The sequence below is a fragment of the Falco peregrinus genome, chromosome 4 (assembly GCF_023634155.1).
Source record: "Falco peregrinus isolate bFalPer1 chromosome 4, bFalPer1.pri, whole genome shotgun sequence".
Taxonomy (NCBI): domain Eukaryota; kingdom Metazoa; phylum Chordata; class Aves; order Falconiformes; family Falconidae; genus Falco; species Falco peregrinus.
In genome coordinates this window covers 68,435,745-68,453,434 of record NC_073724.1, presented here as the reverse complement: position 1 = coordinate 68,453,434, position 17,690 = coordinate 68,435,745, and the positions used below count along the sequence as shown (strand labels likewise).

Below are 17,690 nucleotides of genomic sequence, written 5' to 3'. Positions count from 1 at the left end.
CAGCTGTGAGAGCTGCTGCTGTCATAAACAGAACTGAGTTCTCAGCAGTATGATTACTGACGTGCACTTTGTGGGAATGGCAGAGGTGTACATGGTGCTGTACGCGCTTCGGGATAAAAAAAGTCAGTTCTTAAACACACATTTCAGATAATGACTGGATTTTTACGGTATTTATATATGTAAAGTTTACCCAAGATTAATTTTTTAAGGAAGATTTTGTATCTGAAACTAAGGTTTATTTTTAAGAATACCAGTGAATGCAAATTTCCCACTATAGCGCAATGCATTTCTTGAGTCATTCACTCAAAAAGCATAAACAGGCAGAAAGGTCATTACACAGTATTTTGAAGCAAATGTATAATACATATAAAACAACTATCATTCATATTCCAAGCCACTATGACTGTAAAAATTATATATTTTCTTTATTTGTTCATTTAAGTCAGAGTAAAATACAATGAAATTTTATTGTAAATTCAGGAAATAGAGGTAGCTGTGGATTCTCCTGCCTTCCTAGTGGGGTTGAATAAATATGTTTTTTCCACTTTACTGTAACTGGTGCCAATTTTTTTCCTTTTTTTCCCTGACACGAAGGAATGGTACTCATCCGCTTAGGGTCTGTATTAGCCAGTGAATCACCACAATCTTTCTGCTCCCCTCACAGGCTCCCTGCCACCCTGCAGTCATTCTCTGGAGTGCCTGGACACCTAAGGCGCCTCTTTCGGGTATGCAAAGTGCCTAAGACCTACAACAGTCTACATGCCTAACCCATGCCTGTCATGAGACAGAGCCTCCTTCCCTCTCTTAGAGCCAACAGTGATCTCCTGTCCCTTTTTCTTTTAAAAAAGTTGACAAGTTTTCATAAATCACATACAGTGCAAGTTTCTCAGTAGTGCATTCATGCTAGCTTACACAAAACGTGCTGTTCAGTCTGCTTAATATCTTGTCTGATGTGATCCCCAGCATAAAGTATCTCTTATTTAAGAAATATGTATTGCCCTAATTATTTTTATTCAATGACTAGGAAGAATAATGAGCTACAAACATGAATTGATATACCCTATCATGCAAAATAATCAGTATCACATTTTTCAAAGAAGAAAATAGGTTTTCATGTGAATTTGTATCTATTGACATCTAGTTCAGAAAGCCAGACAAATAAAATCCGTTGATATTTTCAACATCTATGGTCTGAATCATTAAACTTACATCTTGGATCATTAAATGTACATCTTGCAACATTGTAATGCAAGTTTCCACCATGCTGACTGTTCACTGTATGCTCTGGGTAACTGTGCTGAACATGCCATAATAATTCATCAACCCTGAAACAAATCACAAAATTCAATGCATATTAAAAATGTGATGGGGGTATGTTACAGAAAAGATGGAAATGTGCTGCTGTTCACAACACATCATGTTCTCTGAGGTTGCTGTTACTATCTGCATGACAATACACTTCCCTTACAGGAGAAAAAAAGCCACAATCACTAAACTACATGTGGTGTCTTGCTTATACACCTGGTATTCCTTCAAAAGGAGTGATTTTGTTGGGTTTTTTTCCTACTGTAACTGTGTTTACTGCATTTGTTATGGATATAGTGTTAAGAAGTATGATGATAAATTTCTTATATTAATGTCCATGGAACTTTCTCTCTTATTAAAATGGACTTAAAGTGACTTGAGAGAGACATAATATTTTTTTGTTTACATCTGTTCTTTTCTTCTTGTGGCTTTTTTTCCTTTTAGGTGAGCAAAGTATGTGGTCCTCCTGTAAGGAAGCCTATACAGTCTCCAGGTTGCTCCTTTGATCAGAACAAAGATAATCAAGTATTGAAGATGTTCTCAAGAGACAGTGAAGAGACCCTCACCAACAGAAGAAAGTAAGACATTAGTTTTACAGCCAGAAAGACATACTGAAGTAAGCCAATAATTTTACAACAGAATAGATTATATTCAATGCAGTGGCATGCATTACTAGAGAATGAATTACTAAATACAGACTGCAAAGAATGAAGCATTTCAGCGATACAGTCTGTTACATTTTGGAAAGAGTAATTTCATGATTAGATTTTGTTTTCTGAAATAACGGATCTATGAGCAGAGTCATTTGGTGTGGGTTAAAGTATTTAAAAGAGTGGGTAACACCGATAGATTCTGAACGTTAGCTCTATCTTCATGTGTGAATTTTCAAATTACATTTAACTTGCACATCAGCAGACATTATTAGATCTGTCAAAAAGTGATTGTGACTTTTGTCAGAAGACTTATTTGTACAAATTGATCAGACAAAAGAAAAAGAATGTTCAACCATACCTCTGTACTGTAAAAAGTGAGAAAAGTAAAAATTTGGGGCTAAATACTGAAATCCTCGTTTAAGCAAGTCCAGTTGATTTTTTTTTTTCCCTCTGGCTCTTTTGTCAGTATATAGTGAATTGAGGTGATTGCAAAGACATTGGAGATTTCATTTATACCTGGCTCAGCATTACAGGGTAAAATTTGCCTAACTGCGTATGAGCTAGGTGTTAAAACTGCAAGTGTAGTGGATAGGGCTGAATTCAGCTGCCCACAGAGCTACAATCATCCAGTGCCACTTGAGGATACCCTCTGGTATCCCAGCTGATGTTCCGCTGCCAAGAACGATGCAGGTGTCCTGTAAGTTGTATCATATATTCCAGCCTTCTGCAGATATCCCGGATAGCGGAGGGCATCTCAAAGGCCAGTCTATCTTTAGACAAATGAATCAAGTATTTCATGACTGTAAGGAGTAATAGCACTGTAAGGAATAGGGATAGTCTCGTTGCGTTGAGACAAAAGGCCCTATTACGCAAGTGAAGTTAAAATCAGAAATTTCATTTCTAACACAGTGTACTAAAACACAGGTTTTCTTTGTCCCTTCTTCCTTTCATTTCACTGTGCAGTGCAGAAGGAAACTGACGTGAGAGGATTGCAGGGAATAATTTCTCACTCCTTATGTCTGGAGAAGAAAAAGTGCCTCTGAGGTTCAAAGGCAGACCATTCTTGTTAGTGAAGGTCCTTCATGTTCCAAATAGTGGAGGAAAAAAAACCCAGACAAACACAGGATTTAGAGAACGTTGTGGGAATGGAAAGAGAGGCAAAACAGAAGTTTGCTGTAGCTAGCACAGAAGTCCATCAGGGAATACCCATTATATAGGAATATTTTCTCTTTTATGTAGCTAAGCAAGTTCTTGATGTTCTGATTGCTAGCACTCTGCAAACATGAAACTGTACTCTAAAATCTGGGGCTGTTCCATGTTTCAAAATAAATGGTGTCTGGACTGACCTCAGGGAGATTACCCAAGAGACCTTAAGGGGCATGAGAGGCAGTGGGCAGCACAAAGCAATGTTGTTTTCCCATGATTTCTGCCTGCCTGAGATGCTGGAAGCGCTTGTTTTATGGCATGCAACAGGCGCTTGCTACACTCAAAAGGCAGAGGAGAGGGGAGAAGGTTTGAGATCCACTGACACAGATTTCAGTTTAACAACTTCATAGTTCACATCATCTTCATTTGCTGCCTCCGGGATCACCTCCTTCCTTATTAGTCACAATCACTTTGTATTTCATGTTATATTCCCGTGGCAACTGTAACAATTCCTCACATGGAAGAGTGACTTCAGCAAATGCTTCCAGCCTGCTTTTAGGAAGCGCTGTTTTCTGAGTCTAACGCCACTTTATTTACCTCCCGTGGACTTCTGGCAGCAGGCTGCTCTCAGCATGTTTCACAGGCTTTAGCAGAAAAGAACAGGTTTCTCCCAAACAGCATAGACTTGGTTGATGTCAGTTATCTGAGGGAAAACAAATGAACAAAAATATTCCATTAAATGTGTGACTCCCACGAGTTCCTTGATTTTCTAATATTTTTCAAATGCATGTCCAGGCTAAAGTTTACATTTTGAAGTACATACATGGTGAATTGTCTCTGCCTGAACTTTTCCTAAATTATTATTACCATCAGACCTAAGCTAGTATTTTCTAGTACTGCATGGTACAAGAGGAAAAAGAAATTTCTCTGTGCTTTTGACAACAAAAATTGTCAGATAAATTTAAAAAAATTCTAAACAGAACCTTCCATAGTAACATACAAACTTGAAAGTATATAATGTTTTTTCCTCCAGAACTTAACATTGCAGACAGCTTTTAGCACAGAGAATAAAACCGTAAAAAAATGAACAGATAAGAATTTCCAAATAAACAGATAAGAAGTATCTGCAGTTTCCACTGACTGTAATTGCACATTTGTGCTCAGCTGCCTATAATTACATGCTATCTGGTCTCGAAGATGATGATGTGAAAATTGACATTCATACCATCTGCCCTTCTAACTATGGTCAGACATAAATAGGGGCTGAAATCAGCTATTACTTCTGTATTAACTTCAGCTCTGCCTCAGGATGTATTTACTCATAAACTGAATGACCTTTCTGTTAGATTGCAGTTTGTCACAAGATATTATGGCAGCTATATTTATTTTAATTTCTGTGTTATACATGGACTGATTGTGCAGAAGAGGAAATTCCAACTGTTTGCTGTGAGAGGACTCTCTGAACACTAGTTTTCATCCAGAATGTAAGCCCAAAGCATAGACAAAATCAAAATCAATCCCACTCAATGGGAAATGGAGGAAAATAGCAAACATACTGTGCAGTTTTGGGAATGGAGAAATACAAGATATGACTATTCATATATGGGAGAGTGTGAATGAATCATATTTACATATTTAAAATATATTGCGCGTAGGCAATTATATGATGTATACTCAAAATTCACCTGACCTGAGACTTTCAGTACTGCAGTTTTAGACTTGCACTTTTACCAAATTTAGAAGGCATAGTAAATCTCAGTCACTGTGGTTTGTGTAAAATATTTGCCCTACAGTTACAAGACAGAACATGTGGCTTTTAAAATGACAGACTGTGTATAATCACTCATGTTTTATCTGTTTTAATTTGGAGTAAACAATACTTAACAATTTGATTCCTTATGCCTACATTAACTAGATATAGAGAAATGTATAGAATATTTCTGGCATTTTTTCACAACTCCATACACCGTACAAGAGGATAACATAAAGTGAAGCTTGCTGGCTTACAGAACAATGAATACAGCATCTACTGGTGCCTGCTTTGTGCCTGTGGGTCATAGATAACTCAAGAATAGTGTGATGTTCTAAACCAGAATTAATAAATATTTAAATTTTCACAGCAGGAATGGGTCTCCCAGAGGGAGATTTTTTAATACATAAGCAAAGAATTTATAAACATAAGTATCACAATCCAGTTAAAAACATACTAACCAGAAAGTCATTAATTTGTTTTAAGTACAAAAGCTTATCATTAGCTCTTGGCATCTTGACATATATAATATAGCAATACATAATTTATAACCTACCAGCACAGCACATGATAAAACTGATGTCACTTCTCAGAGAGTTATTTAAATATCCACTAAATATTTAACACCTACATGTTAAACCCATCTTACCTAAATCTTGAGCTGCTCCATAACTAACAGATACTCTCTGTAGTTTTTACAACACTGTGTAGGGGACTAGTTGATCGCACTTTTGAAAAACAGATGACTTATTCATATGTACTTACTTTTTTATTTGCTATGCATTTTGGGGGGACATTTTTCAGTATATTTGTGTAAGTGTAGCACTGCAAACTGTATCACAACCAGGCAAGAAAATTTCTGGTTTGGAGGAAAGTAATTTGTGTTGCATAGCATGAATAAAGTATTATTTTGTTTCTACTTTGACCAATGAGAGTATCAACTTTGCAAACTACTGAAGAAAATCAAAGTTATCTAACAGGAAATTGACAAATTGATTTAAATAATCATTGGAACCATTGAAGAGTAATAGAATAAGCACATTCTTTATCTTCACGTAGAAACATACAACAGCAGTACTGCTTAATGTTATGGATTGACACTGTCAATTATTTCCCGTGTTCCCCTGTGCAGAGAATTTATCAGCCACCTCCGGCTCTACAGAGCCTTTTACGGTGGCCTGGCTGATCAGCTGTGCGGCAATGAGTTGGCAGCTGCTGATGGACTCCCGTGTTGGAATGGAGAAGATGTTGTAAGAAGGTACCTTTCTGACTCGCTATTGTCTTTTGTTTTCTGTGTTTCTCTAAAAGTAGCTTCCAATTCTAGTCAAGTACATTGTTTCCCTAGGTATGTGTCAAGGTTAGTTTGAAAAACAAATCAGCATGGGATTCCTTCTCTCAGGCTTGACCTGTGAACAGTGAAAAATATCTCCCTGCATCTCTGTTTTGAGAAGAAAAAAAAATCTACTGTTCTTCGTTTCATTCAGACATTTTTATTTCAAATTTATGGCACCTAAACATATACTGAAGAAGCTGGATTGGCATTTACAAAATACAGTTGGAGAAAAAGAATATGGGTTTTTGTTTGAGCTTGATAGTTATAAAATGCTCCTTTTTATACAGATTGTGTGATAACAGACTAAGCCATTTGCTTAAAACTTCCTCTGGCTCTGAAGAATGAAGTGATCTCTTAATATATATGGTTTCTCAGGAGAGAGTTAGAAGTTAAAACACGAAGATAAAACATTTTAAAGGTGAAACACATACACTGTTTTATGTATGCAGTGGCTTGGGAGACATCATTCAGCAGCAATGGCAAATAAGAGATAATAATAAACTGCTATGCTTCTGGATGTATATCTCTGGAATCAATATATTTCACAGCTTACAAAACAGTAGCATTTGTGGATGTCAGAAGGATTTCCAGAGACCTGATCTCTGTGTTTTTGCTTTACTGCTGTCATCACCAAAACAAGTATTTCTCTGAACTGGAAGTCCTTGTGATGACAGAGACCAAAATATTAAAAGCTTCATAGCAATTTTTTTTTACAAAGGTCGTGCTGTTAGTACAGCATTTATTAGAGGTTAGTATCAAAGGTCATTTCAAAGAGGGTGGCTAAAGGCTGTCAGGTGAGTTAATAAAGTGGGAGATGGCTGGTACCAAGTAGAAAGAACAGTGAAGCTTGCACCTTTAGGAATCCCTAAAAAAGTGAAGCGGGAGCTGTAATTTATTGATTAACAATACCTAAGGAAACCTAATGGACACCCTTTCAGCAAACAACTACAGGCTTACTTTTGTTTATCTTCTTGCATAGTCCAGTGCTCTGACAGCACAAAGTCCCAGTGAGTGCTTGACTCCCTTGATAGTCTCATTGGGAACATTTGTTCTAAGGTTTCAACAATCTTCTCAAAATGCCTTGTTCCTTCTTTAGATATCTATCGTTGAGATTTAATCTCAACTTCACCTCTGGCTTTTGTTTTGCTGCCTTTCCCCAAATCTGTTATACTATTCCTAACAAATGTTTCAGTAACAATTTGAAGTAAGCATCTTGTAATTACAGATTACCTAAGAATAGGGTTCTTGTATCATTACTTTTGGCTGCTTATAATCTTACTATTAATATATCTTTTCAAACCTATATTATTGTGTTATACAACACTATAATATTTTAGTCATTACTATATTATATTATTGTACTATTACTATGTTTCTACTGAACAAGTTTATTTTTACTGAGGTCGTCATACAGAAATGAAACGTTCTACTAAATTCTAGACCGTAGTGTTTTTAAAAGTAATTTAATTTGACAAAAGATATTTAATGAGTGCAATTTATTTATTTGTGGATAAACCTAAAGGTATAATTGGTGACAAAAGCACTGTATCTTAAAAGTAAGACCACTTTGGTATCAGTTTAACTTAAAAATTCCCTTATTAAAATATTTTGGTTTCACATGTGTATTAATATATATATGTATGCATATTTTTGGTCGGTAAATTTTAGTGTTAACTTCCTGAAATAGCTGACATGCAGATAATATTTAGAAGTACAGGGTGCTGATTAAAACCAAAAGAGCAGGATACTCTGAGTTGCTTTAGGTTACCAACTGGAGCTGAGACCTGCAGATTAGTTCCTAGATCTCAATACATCTGCTTGTACACTAAATATATGATGGTACATCTTCTCCTGCTTCAGTAATTATATGAAGGTGCTCACATCTGCCCTCTTGCTGCCTTTCATTTTTCCTTGTTACTCGGTCAAAATGTTCTTTGTTCAATTTTATTTGTTTATATTTGCTCTTTTGTAACTGAAGGTGTGGGGGAAATCTTCCCTGCACTTTGAGATTAGGGTGGTTTTTTTTGCTGCTGCTGTTGTGATTATTAGCGTTCATTATTATTAACTTATTATCATCATCATCATTATTATAATTATTATTATTGAACCAGGGAAAATGGGCAGTCTTGTCTTTTTGTGCTTAGGCACATCTGTGTGCCTATTATGAATGTAAGGCACATGTGACATGAGCATGTTGGAGAGGAGCACAGACACTGGGTGTGCATGCATGCAGTGCCTGGAGATTTCTGTTGGTTATGGAAGGTCAAACTCAGCCTCAGAAACACATTCATAAATAAAATCTACAAAATCAGAAACAAGGAGGTTGTGTTTGAGCAAGAAAAGGTCCTGATCTGCCCCCCAGGTTGTGCTGGGAAATGACATTTGAAATGGATGAATGAATGAATCAGTTAGTGATCTAACGGGAGATGATTAGCATTGGAAGTGATTGTGTTTTAGGATTTGTGAAGGGAAATGAAGATGTCAGAATTTGGGAACGTGGACTGGAGGCAGTGCGCCTCACCACTGTGCAGGCAAACCAGATTAGAAGGGACTAGTAGCATGCAAAAACCAGGGCAAGGAATTCAAAATGATCTTGATGAAACTCATCCAGACCCCAATTTTAGCATTTTCAGGAAAAATGCAGCATACGCTTTGAGGATTCCCAGAAGTATTATGAGATCAGTCAAGAACATAGAAAACTCGGTTTACAAAAAAAGGAGACAAAGAATTAGATTTGTTTAACCTGGAAAAGAAAAACTGTTAGGAGAAAAGGCAAAGTGCAAACAGGCTGTTGTTAGGGATAAGAAAAGTATCTGTTATCTTGTTATCTACTTCCATAATGGCTAAGACACATAGTAAATATTTAAAATATGTTCTGATTAAATATTTGGGAGAATTTTCTAGTGACAAGAACAATAAGGGACAAAAATAGGTAGCTTTGGGGTCCAGCATCTGCCTGAAGGAGGATGTTTAGGAACAGGCAAGGCACTGAGAAATGATGCAGCAAAAGCTGATTTTTGCTTAAAGATACGGAGATAAATTGAATAACCTCTTAAAATTTTCTTCAGCACTCTGATTCAGGATCTAGGATTATCTCAGTCCTATGTTGCTCATCTTCTGGTGTCATGATGCCAGGATACTGTGACATTTTAGACGCCATAATGACATGAGCAGGCATCATTGCTTTTCTCCATAAATACTGAAGAACACCTGAACCTGTACACTCACTCTCTTACTCTTTTTTTCTTCATTCCCCCCACAACTAGTGTAAGAATAAATAAATATATTGGTGAATTCATCTATGCAGTGTTCCTGGCACAGATGGGGAAAAGTCTGTATTGTTCAAATTAATTAAAGATAAATAGTTTTTACCTGTTTTGGGATTCTTCACCATTTCCGTTGCCTTTGCTTTCTATTTAAAAATCATGTGCCATAGCTGGTGATGACTGCAATTTTGGGCCTGACATGGGAAAGCAATGTCATAAGCTACATAATGATGGTGTGAGTGTATCAGGACCTGAAGAGATTGCCAAGACTGTTCGCTGCATCTGTGTTTCAAGCTGCAAGTAGCAATAAGTCCTGGAGACAGAAGATAGATATGTTTTTAAAAAAACCTTTGCAGCTCTTCTTTATCCTTTTCTGTGCATTTTTCTAAAGGTAGTAGTTCAAGGTTTTAACAGTTATAATATCACATCTCAGATAAATCTTATAACCTTTGCCATCTCTGATACCATCTAAGAGATTATGAAGCCTGGATCGAAAGGTCAGAAAAAGGAAAAGAGGGTATTATTGAAATGAAAGCTTACCTAACAGTTTACATTTCATTTGCTTCAGCCGTTTCCTTTTTGGTTTAAGCCTTCCCCCCCAAACTGTAATAATAGTAATGTCATGGCAATATGGTTCTTGATTCTGAAACTGGAAGTTCTTCTGAATCCAGTCTGTCACACAGCGCAAGCTCATGCTTTTATTGAAAGCTGAGACCAGAACCTCCAAACTCCTGTATTCATGTCACAGAAGTTTGGTAGTGGGCAGGACTTACAGGAGCAAGGCTACTGTTACAAGGTCCACATCACTGCAGGATGAGGGAGACGATGTCTCAGGAGTCTTCAGCTCTTCCACTGTTTTACTCAATTGTGTGACTACAGTGGTGGGGCATGACATTCAGACTTCAGTTTTAAAGGCATAAGTGAGCGCCACAATGAAGTACCTGGAATTCAATGTTATGGGATTCATTAGGTTCAAAGGAAAAAGAGGAATTGCAATTAACAAGCTATGTACTACCAAAGCATGCAAGAATTGCATGAATCAGTTCAGAATTTTAGTGGCATCTTGGCATTAAAGCTAAAATAATGGGAGTTGTGCAAATAGACTGAGATTGTTCTCATTCATGAACATAAAGTGGTTTAACTGACATTTATAGAGCCTCAGTAGTCCAGTGTGCCTGGCTAGAATGTGAAGAGAGATGGATTAAAAATCCACAGAGGAGAGCAGAGTATGTACTGCACATCTTAAGACCCGTGATTCCACTGAAATAAAAATAGGTGTGACAGAAGAAAATGTAAAATTATGTGTGTTGGAGGATTCAAGATTAATGGAGATTATTAAAAACAGCTAATCAAGTCTGGAAGGAAGAGTTTCATACGTAACACATAGCTAAAGTATCCAAATTAAGAGGCATTAAACAGCATGATTGATTTTAATTGCTGAGCAAGTTGTGTGTTGTTAGAAAGTGATTATAATAAGCATCTATCATCAAGTAAATGCTTAGCTTTAGCACAGCTCTTAGGCTGGGGAAAGGAATTATCTCCTTTGATTCTTAAATATTCTGAAACAAGAGTACAATCCCAAATCTGTTCTTAGCCAACAAAAGAAGATAAACGGTGATTTAAGCAGTTCTAATGAATTCCTTTTCGTTTCCATCTATTTGGGCTAGTCTTCACTTTATAAGGAGGCAGAATGTGAACTGCCATCAAAGCACCACTTGCCACCTATGCAAAGGATTTGCCTGAGCAAATTGAAATGTAGGAACAGCCCATTATGGCTTGTATTGCTTTGCCTAATATGCTATGGACAACAAGGTTCAGCAACAGATGACAGATGGGTAGAGAAAAAAACAATTGTAAATACATACTTCCTCACAATATGCAAATTTGGGAATGCCTGACCCAGAACTGTGAAGGTTCAGTCTTCTCGGGAACTCATACCTTAACACAGATAGCCTTCCACAGCAAGTTCACTAGAAGTTTTCAAATACCAAAACACTAAGTCACCTTAAGAGGTAGGTGGTGGACAAAGATATTTCTAGGCTGAATGTTTTGTAAAGAAAATGAAGATTAAATAAATCATTGAGTAGAAATGCCTGAAATCTGAAGTATTTTTGTTTTGAGTTGCTGCTGCCCCTTTAGGGATGCTTGGAAGTGAAGTCACCAGCATACGGCATATGGGCTGTAATGGAGAAATGGGTCATCTGGCCTATAAGAACATGGGTCTCCAAAGATCCTCCCTGAATTCAGGAGGATTTTTTCATTACAATTTATACATTTTCGTTTGGAAAATTGCTGACATCAGGACATGTTCAAAGACTAATCAGCAGCACCATTGATTTTGCCACTGCATGCCCCCAATCACAAATAATTTCTTACTAGTCCTGCTTCACTTGTCAAAGGAATGAGAGGGCCTTATGATATGTTTTTATGTGTTGATGTAGAAGACAAAAGGCATTTCTACTTCTGGCATCAACATGTAATTGAATAATTAAAAATAATTATATTCTTCCACTTACTGGTTTTCTGGAGGTAACTTCTTGTTGTCTTTTTCTCTGAGAAGCCTTAAACATTACTTTTAGGTTAGCTTAATGAATTTAGCAATTGTAGGGGAGAATATAATCTGAACTATTTATTCCAGGAAAAGACAAATATTTGGAGAAAGAGAGATACTGGCTTGGTGATAGATTATGTAAAACCTAGGTAGCTCATATAAAAGCTGAAATTCAGATTGCTGTGTCAGTTGGCTTTAGGACATCCAAGTCTGACATTAGGGGAAAAAATGAAATGTCATATAATCCCTTTGTTTATATTAATTGTGGGGTTTGTTCTCTGTCTTGTCATGAGATATAAAAGTAAAATCATTCTTGCTTTAATAATGGTAATATCTTTTTTCAATGTATGCTCAGATAAATCTCATGACACTTCAGGATGGAATTTATTTAATTAAATAAAAGCAGCAAAATAGTATTGCATTTGATTACCTCAAATGAGGTAATAAATGAGGTAATAAATGAGGTAAATAAATGAACTATTATTCCTTTTCTTTGCTTGAGCAAATACATAATTTTCTCTAGTGTTTGTCCTAGAAACATTTGAGTCATTTATCATGCACAGCAGGGGTTATAATAGAAGGGTTCTTTTTATTAAATCGGTAGTAATTCACAAAATGTATTGATTTTTAAATTGAAAAACATTATTAGAACCATGTTAAATAATTGTATTAAAAAAGAGCATTTATAAAGTCACAGAAGAATGTTGAAAGATAGGCATGAGAAAGAACATGACCAAAGATATTCTAAGAGTTTAAATTATGGCATCATTGTATCTTCATTTTGGAATGTGCTTTTCTTTCATTGTACACAGCCATATAAAAATAGACTTACCTCAGAATTTCGTATTAGTGATCTGATAACTCTTAGAGTTTTTCCTAGGGAATTCAGGACTACTTTACATAGTTTATAACATGAAACAGGAGGCAAAAAATTAAAATAAATCTATAATTCCCTTTCTGTGTATTAAGGTTTCATATTAATACCAAGGAAAACTCATGCAAGAGGCTTTGCTGAATAGTTAAAAAATATGACTAATACGAAATAAGTAACTATGAATCATAGTGGATTATACTGGACAGAAGATTTGTGTATACGTGCCTCATTGAAGTTCTTATAAAAGAAATATGATCTAACTGAATTCACCTTTGATATACAAGATATCTTTCAACTAATAAGTTTAGTGATATTTCACAGTGTGTCCCCTTTCATACAGTGTTGTTCTGAAACATTTTGTATTTCTAAAACCAAATTATTTATCACCTCTATCCAGGGCAATTTAATACAGAAGCTCTCAGTAAATAATTTAAACAATATTTTGGGTTGTGCAATATCTTCTGTGGGGTCCTATTTCACTGTAACGTTCACAGCAGTCCTCTGTAAACACTGCAGGCTAACCAGCCCAGACAGGGAACTTCTGGTCAGCACTACAGCATTTACCGATGACCCTTTCAGCCTTCCTATTGCTCTGTTGCATCTGCTGAAGAATTTTCTCTTGACAGCTATAGGTCAGATTTTCATTGAGCATCCTGCACTGACTGTGAAAATACACTACAGAAACTTAGACTATGCTGGGAGGTTTTTGGTTTTACATTTTCACAGCTGACTTCAATACTCAAGCTGGGTGATTTTAGAGATCTGGAAATTGGTTGAATAAACCAAACCTGAGCTACTTTAATTCGGAAAGAATTTGAATTATTAAAGTGTAGTATCCCACAAAGAAATTTAATGATGTTTTGCTAGCCCACTAATACATTTGCATCTTTAATATGTCCCAAGTGATGTATTGAGTTTAGCCATGTAGGCAAGCACATGTCTGCTATGAGTGCTTCAGTGACAACTGTCTCTGGGAAAAGTCTGAAGTAAGAGGTAATGAAAAGGCAACATGAACATACATATGTATGCCATGCTGCAGTCTTAGTAAATGAACCAGTCAAGCACTTGTGTGAATAGTCATGTCCAAATCGGAAAGATTTTCATGTCTATGTAATGCCTAAAATTTCATATGAGAAGTTATCACGAAGAACTGATCAAAGCAGTAGAAATAAGTTGTTACAGTCATACAACAAGAAACTGCAGATTCCCGAATACATACTTGATGTCTATGAGGCAGAGAAAGAAAATCTGAAGCATAAAACACAGTCCAAACTCACAAATAACTGTTTTTTTCTTCCACAATAAAAGAGAGCTCTCTGCTGCTTCTGATAGGCAGGAATACCAGCAAGGAATTATTATGTGTATTTGAGAAAATGCCATCCCTACGGTTGGAGAGATTGCACTATCGCATACTGCTGTGTCTGAAGATGTAGCTTCTCCTAAGGAGTGTGAGGAACACTTTATGTCTTATGTTAATAAGAGCTAGCCATGTTAAAACTTGTGATATTCTTCATCTCTTCTACTCCAGTTTGTGAAGAAATGCACATCTGCATGGGCCTCTTGGCTTGTTTTTCAGTAGAGATAAATGGATCCTTGTTGGATGCAATTCATTTGGTGTTCACGTAGTTGGATAGAACTTCTTAGAAGGACTTGTTTCTCCTCCTTGGCTGTAAAGGCCATCAGTCTAAAGGTAGGGGTAGGATTTCTGTCATCTAAGTTTAGTATATTTAGAAACTCTAACTAATACAAAGTATCTATGCTAGGATTAAAAACCAAAATACCCAGAACACTAAGTGTTAAACCTGGAAGATTGATCCAGACCATTACACCTAAGTCTTTGAGATACTTCACCAGAAAGCAAGGTGTGCATGTTGATCCATATATTGAAAGTAATGTCATATAGCAGTGTAGAAGAATGGCTGCAGAAGCATGGCCTTAGAATCTCTGAAGATCTGCACAATCCAGGCCTGGTATTAGAATAGGCCTGTAATCAGAATTGTACTGAAGTTGCTGTGCTGAAGTTAACAAGAAAGGTAGCCTTGAGCTATTCTTGAATCCTGAGACCAAGTAATTATGCTGTGCCAACAGGCCGTGGCTGTAACAAGCTACAGCTGCCGGGAAAGCAGGTGCAGGGCCAAGAGAGATAGGGAGCAGTATGGGAATATAGGGAGTAACAAACTACAAGGCTGAAGCATAGCAACACAATTAGCTACATGGATAGAATGCTTATTTTAGTCATGATAATTAGGGGTGTGAGAACCGCGCGTGTTTAGAGACTAATAACCAATTATATTTCTGCTTTACGAATATGCATGTGTATCGGTTCTATATAAGTAGTGTTAGAAACTAATAAAGTTGAGCAAGATGCATAACTCATATTGAGCATCTTCTTGACTCTGGCGAACCCTACTTCCAACATAGCAGTGTTGATCAATTTTTGCTAGTGCTGATCTTTTGGTCAAAGTGATATTTGAAGGTAACTGGGTTAAGCAGCATGAAGGTTTGTGCAGGACCAAGCATGACTCTGGCTCTTTCTTGGTACCTTTGGTCAAAGATGGAGCATATTCTTCAATAAGATATACAACTTTCTGTTTTGCCTTGTTTCTTGAAGTTGTTTTATTTTAAAGGTTAGACAAAATTGGGAATGGATTTAGAGAGAGTTAGGTGTTTCTTTATGGAAAGAATATGAAATTTTCCTTTCTTTTTCCCCTCTGCTTCCTAAGCCAATTTTCACTGTAGGAGAAGCTATGGCATCTAGAACTCTAGGTTTTATGTCTCTCGTTTTCATAAAATGCTGTAAAAACTGTTATGTTCATGTCCTTTTTCCAAATATGATGACAATATTTCAGAGAAGCTTATGTTCCTGTACACTGTGTATTATGTTCCTACTAATCCTTCTTTTAATATGTCTCACTTTCATATCCTGATGTCTTTAAAACCTCTGAATCACACGTAAGTACAACTATGTAACAGAGGAAGTAATAAATCTATCCTATATTACAGTCTAATAAAACTGCATTTTTTGATTGTTTAATGAAGTACTTCTGGAATCTACAAAGACAGCATGGCAGATTATTACCTTTAGTTCAAACATCAAGGCAACATGTTCTGTTCTACTTAGGGAGGAAAAATATAGTATTCATGCCTCCTGAAGTCCTTGTAGAGAAGCTATTTAAAATAAATAGAAACTAATTAAGAAATCCTAACAAACAGCATTTTTTACAAAAGGATGTTTCATTTTCCATCAAAAAGTGTTAAACATGGTCTGTTAACATGCTGCAGTACTGAAAGGTAGAAGAGCAGTACTGAATGGTACAGGGTTCTAGGCAGCAGCTAATGGAAAGAGACTGCATAAACAATTATAGTTCTTTTTTGAGCAAAAGCCTCTTGTATTTGCAGATTATCACTATATTTTCTATAATTCCTTGAACAGGAATCCCAAGGTAAGGGCAACTGACTCTTGACTGCATACATTTCTAGCAGAGGGAAGATTTGACTATGATCCAAACCAATGAAAGCTTGTTCGGGAACACTGCCCTTCAGCCTTTTGACAGCACAGACTATTCACAGAGATCTTGGCAGTAATAATTTAATTTTAAATCCATATTTTTATATCTAGAGAATTAGTTTTTCAAAGGAGAATTTTTTACCAACCAGTTCAAGATCTGATAGCTAGACTCTGCCATCTCTTCTGTATGTTGACTTGCTTAGTAAAAAAAAAAAAAAAAAAAAAAAAAAAGTAAAAAAGTGGGGTCAAACATTCAGAAGTTGTTTATTTATTTAGACACCTTTGAAAGATTTAAAATGAAAAATAATTCAGCTCATGGTTCAGTCAGTACAGTTGATTCTTTTGGATTTATAGGATGATAATGCCATATTTGAGTCTACAAGGAAGACTTCATTTTGGGAGTGAGGTTCAGCTGACTAGCTATGCAGAACTTAGGGATCCAACCTGGAGTACTTGTGTCTGTATTGTCAATGGGGAGAGACACGTCCTACTTAGTGCTCGTGGACTGGCTGTTTCTAACCACTCTAATGACTTGGAGTGAGCAGCTCAGAGGAGCTGCGTAGCTTAGATGATCTCAGTCTTGCCCTCAAGGACATGTAAGCCTGATGGAAAAAGGTTTGCACTGTAAAACAAGTTTTCTGAACATAGCTGAAGCTCATTGAATTGCTTTTCACTGCTTCCTTCTTTCAGATTCCTCTAGGCTTTGAACTCCTCTGTAGAGAGGGCTTACGTGGCAGATGCTTCAACACTGCTATTGGAACAGTTCACAGCGATAGATACAGCACATATGATGAGTCAAACAGATGCTCATGACAAGAAAAACTCTTGTCTCAGCTGCGTACACAAATTGTAGTGGAATACATGAAGAGAAGCCATATGTAAAAAGATCCTACAGTTGTTCAGATGAGCAGTTTTCTCTAATACTTCTATCACCTCCAGAAAGATTTAAGCTATGTGGGATCTGCATTGCCTTTTTTTTTCCCCTCCCATAAACATGACGTAGGACTTGACTAGATAAGATTATAATTTTGTAGAAAGAGAACAGATTCTTTCTCTAGGGACAGAACAACTCATGTCCTAGGAAATCTCATCTCCTGATAAATAGGCAGTGTAATAAGTTCATTTTTCTCATTTATACACGTGTGTAAAATAATTCTGAGCTTATGTGTTTAAATTTGTGTGCACCTGGGAGTAATGCTGCTTCACCTTCACCTGTCTGCCTGCAATGAAGAGGTACAGATATGTAGTGTAGTAATATTTTTTTTTTCCTGTCAGTTAGGTGTTGAACACAATTAAATTCACTC

At 36.5% G+C, this 17,690-nt stretch overlaps 1 protein-coding gene across 1 annotated transcript in view; it reads left to right on the top strand.

The window, feature by feature from the left end:
- The window catches only part of GPC5 (glypican 5), a 709,817-nt gene that overhangs the window by 127,764 nt on the left and 564,363 nt on the right, over positions 1-17,690 (top strand). Inside the window, exons 4-5 of the mRNA XM_055802351.1 lie at positions 1,750-1,883; positions 5,987-6,112. Coding sequence (XP_055658326.1) covers positions 1,750-1,883; positions 5,987-6,112 — 260 coding nt within the window. The remainder of the gene's footprint in view (positions 1-1,749; positions 1,884-5,986; positions 6,113-17,690) is intronic.